Here is a 4,435-nt window from a genome sequence, read left to right as displayed (position 1 = left end):
TACTCTGGAAACTTTTTTTTAAGCAGATACTTAAATGCTTCGTACATCGAACGAATGTTCTAGAAAGAGTGTCCACCTAAGAAGGGTGTTCGGATAAATGAGGTGGCCATTAAAAGAGGGAACTATTTAATTATATTTCTCACATAAGTGCGTTTAATGGCTCATTGTCAATACTATTATCTTTATTGATAGAACACGTATCTGCATTATCAATATATATTGGAGAAAAAAAAACATATTTTAAGTAAGTTTAATTGGATACTTAAATAAAAGTAGATTTTACAGTCGAACAAACCTTTCAATTAATTACCCAATACCCAAAAGAAAAACTTCATTCGCTATGTTATAGAGGTTTGTTTGTTCTAATAAGACTTTCTCCATTTTTCTTTCTTATTACACTATTGAAAACGTATTGAGGTCCCCCAGACAAGTGAAAAGATTGCTCTCTCTTGTAAGTATGAAGTAATTGATTTGCTTGAAATTAGAGTTGCATATTATTTATATTTTATTAAACCATTAGAACAGCGTACTTTAAAATTGAATAGCTTTAGTTCAATTAATTATAAGAACAAGAAGTTCACAGAATATTACAAAAAATACGCAGCAGTTATTTTATGGCAAGAGAATATTTTCTAAATTTTTATAGGAAGTACGTGCCATCTCACTCGCACCTGATCGCACTGGGAGGCCACTTTAAAAATAGCCCGTGCCCAAAAGTATGCTACACATTTTGGCACATCAATCATACACATTACTCATACGTCTCGTCTGCGTGCGGAGCGAACAAATGCGAAAATAAGGCACATTTCCGATACAGCTGGCAACACAAAAAACAATTCGCTGAATTTTTCGTAGGCCATAATGTCCTAAGACACATGTTTACGACTCTGACTAGGCGTCTATAAATTGTTTTCTTATTTTTCAAATAAATTGAAAAACATTTAGCTATAACAGAGAACGGCTTTGGCCATCAATAAACGCTGACAATTTGCCCACACCATGCACCACCAGCCAAGCAGCTGATGCCAAAATAAAAGTTGGTGACGCAGGGCAAATGCTTGGCCCAAAAGTTCATGACATTACCGTGAACTAATGTTGATGTTGGCTTGAACCCCGGCGAACCTTTGGCTCCGCTCAAACTCAAACAGACATAAAATATAAAAATAATTTTTTTGGCACGCGTCACAACTGCAATATTGACATCGCTTTGCACAGATATATCCACATATAGTATGTTTTCTTTCTCTTCAAACTGCTAGCCAACAATTTCATATGTTGCGGGCTTGGCAGCTCCGTTTGCTTTTCTGTTTTTTCCCTTTTATTTTTTTGTTTTCTATTTTCATGCAGCAATTTATACTTTAAATTAGAGCACATTTTATATTATTGCTTTTTCGATTGGGAGTCCTTCTGTAGTTTGGCTCTGACTGTTTGGCAAATTTCCAAACAGCTGTGACTGCAAACGCCTACAATCTTGATTTCTTTTTTTCGCTTTTATGCCTTTTTTTTGCTGTGTCTTGTCATCTGTTTGGTAGCCTTCGCTTTGTTTCTGCAATATGTGTTTGGGTGACTTGGCAGCTTTGAAAGATATTGTGACCCTTTTGGCTTTTGTTGGCCTACATACTATATATATAGTATGCTGATATGTAAAAGAGCTAGAAAGAAAAGGCAAACTTTAAGCCATACTGCTTTTCATACTGCAAGAAAAATATGTAACAAGTGTGTTTTATAGGCAGGTCCTTTTTATGATTTATTGATTGTCAGTCACAGTTTGGCCTCCAAACAAGCTCTGTATTATAGATATGTTAATATTTATAGTACATTAAATAAGTTTTTAGCCTTTTTATGATTTATTTGTTTGATTTTTGCCTTTATAGCGCTTTTATTAATATAATCTATTATGCAGAAGGCTTACAATTGATAATAATTTTCATTTACTAGTAGCCCACCTATTTAGTGGCAATTTCTAAAGCCATAAAGCCATTTACAAAGTATTTAATAACTTTAGTAATAAATATGTATCGTGGTAAAGAAAGGCCTACGAGAACCACTAAATTATTTTTGGAGTAACTTTTAATCGAAGCTTACAGAGTTTTACGTAGCTGTGAAAACTTAAAAATATTTGTAAATAACTAAAAACAAACAACATAGTGTGCGGCATTGAAAACTTGACATAAATTATGGCGATATTTTCATCTGGGTGAGGATGTATTTATGAGCTTGCGTGACAATCTATGACACATCCTGCTAAGAAGCGGATGAAGAGAATTCGACTGAATATATGTGGCATGAGAATAATATTGAAATTTCTAGAATCTAGCAAAACCTATTAATTTACAGTTTTAACTGTGCATTGAAAATCTTGTTTCTAGTTGCAGAAATCACATTCATATTTCCTTAAGGATTGTCTACAATTTAATTCACATATATATATATATTGGGCATAAGTTCTGAGCTGCCACTTTTCATATGGTTCTTTCCCTACTAAAGCTTATTTCGACAGCTTGTGCACATATGCAACAGTCTCCCCATTTTTCATGCAACTGCCACCAATCATCTGGGCCCCTCACTCATGCCTTAGTTGCACTACTATCTGAGCGGCTTGTTTGTTCAATAAAGCCATTCAAAACGACGCCGTGGCAACAACTGAGAGTGTGCGGCAACAACAGCCAATAGAACGTACAACAGTGCAGCATTGATAGGTTAGCTGCGAGCAGGTGCTCGTACAAGCTGAAGAACACACGTCCAACTCTCCACCTGGAGCCATGGAGAAGCTAAAAGCCATGGAGGCCAATCCCTTCAAGCGGCCGATGAATGCGCTGCAAAAGCAATGGTATCGTGTTCTGCTCGCTAGACGCGTGGCATTCGGGCAACGGCCGCCACCGGACGAAAAGGAGCTAACCTAGTAAGTGCGGGGGGGTTGGGATGGCGGCACAGATCAAATCAAATTGTGTGAAAATTGCAATTTCCTGTTGATTTAATACATTTTACAATTCATTTTCAACGCTATCAATGGGCGAACCCTAGTGCTGACATTTGCCACAAGCGCTACATGGCCGCATTTCGACGCTACAACGAGCGTTTCCGTCGGGAAATGGAAAAACACGAGCAAATGCAACGCTGTGCCATCGATGCAATGCGTGTACACAGGTAGGCGAGCAAATAGTCCTTGCTGATAGTGAGGTTGTGCGAGGGGAAGTCGCGAATTTCACACCTGCCAGCACCTGGCAGCAGTGAACAGTTTCCAAGCAATTAACACCCACACAAATACACAACACACTGAGTCCTTTTTCACATTTCTGACATATTTTCATGCTATCTTTGTACTATACTTGTATGGAAGAACCTTCGCCATTACCACCCTCTGGCCGCCCTTGCACTCCAAGACCGAGATCAACTCGACATTGGAAACACTGGAGAAGGTTTTGACTGTCAAGGAAAGAAGACGCCTGGAGCAGATACTTAAGCAGGGCGAGACATCGCGTACGCGTCGCTTTTAGACTGCCTCTACATAGCAGCAGTAAAGGAAAACAACAACAACAACAACGTTAACAAGCAACGAGTTAAGCTCAGAGCGAAACATTTCAAGTGCAACAAAAAAAATCAACTCGCAACTCGAAGCTCGAATTGTATCTCACTTTGCAGGCAGCTTGAAAATCGTTTGAAAATCGTGCTTGCTTTCATTTTCACATTGTTGTTAACGTAAATATTTAATCGAAGTAAAAGTGGAAATTTCACTTTAATTCAAAAGTGGGAAATTGTGTTTTGCTCGGAAATAACATGGAGTTGAATCTTGCTGTTCTTCGGCAGTGAAATTTGTTTTTATTTTTGTTATAGTATTGCATAGAGTTTTTACAACAAGCGGAAAATGTAGTTATATTTATAAGTTATGTATATGAATTGACAATCGACATTGCCGACCATTATGATGCCTTTAAATAATTTTTTTAGGCTTTTATCTTTTAAAAGTTATCTTAGAACGAACATAGGTGCCATTACATAGTAAAGATTTACTGGCAGATAGACTGACGATCTAGCTCGTATCCAGGAAGACCAGTATTTACAAAAAAGTGACTGCATACCGGATCATTCAAATTATTTAGTGTTTCGATAATGGCTAGCTCTCCTTTATTGGATTCAAACACAGTGGTTTAAAATTCAAAACCATTGTTATATTTTTAATTTTTTTGAAATCACTGCCGTATTGGCTTTCTAGATTACAGCCATTGGTAGTATACTCAGAAAATCAATAAAATATATTATTTATTTTTAACAAGTATATTTGTAGTCTTCCAAATTTAACGATTTTGTCGAGAGGGCAAGTCCCTGGAGTGTAATATTAGCAACATGCTATAGACTTTCTATTAAATAGCACCAGTATCGAAGAACTGGCATGTTGGGCGAAGGTAATTTAAATGCAGCTGGACTTGTATCTAAG

General features: G+C 37.0%; 1 protein-coding gene across 1 annotated transcript; it reads left to right on the top strand.

Annotated features, from left to right (window-relative positions):
* Positions 1–2,762: 2,762 nt before the first annotated feature.
* LOC115631926 lies at positions 2,763–3,544 on the top strand. Its single transcript, XM_030528776.1, has 3 exons — positions 2,763–2,902; positions 3,025–3,147; positions 3,341–3,544. The coding sequence occupies exons 1-3, from the start codon at positions 2,763–2,765 to the stop codon at positions 3,495–3,497; spliced, it is 420 nt and encodes a 139-aa protein (XP_030384636.1). The 3' UTR covers positions 3,498–3,544.
* The last annotated feature ends 891 nt before the right edge of the window (positions 3,545–4,435 follow it).

Source organism: Scaptodrosophila lebanonensis, unplaced genomic scaffold (genome assembly GCF_003285725.1).
Source record: "Scaptodrosophila lebanonensis strain 11010-0011.00,11010-0021.00 unplaced genomic scaffold, SlebRS2 tig00001412-arrow-pilon, whole genome shotgun sequence".
Classification (NCBI taxonomy): Eukaryota; Metazoa; Arthropoda; class Insecta; order Diptera; family Drosophilidae; genus Scaptodrosophila; species Scaptodrosophila lebanonensis.
This window is presented reverse-complemented; position numbering and strand designations above follow the sequence as displayed.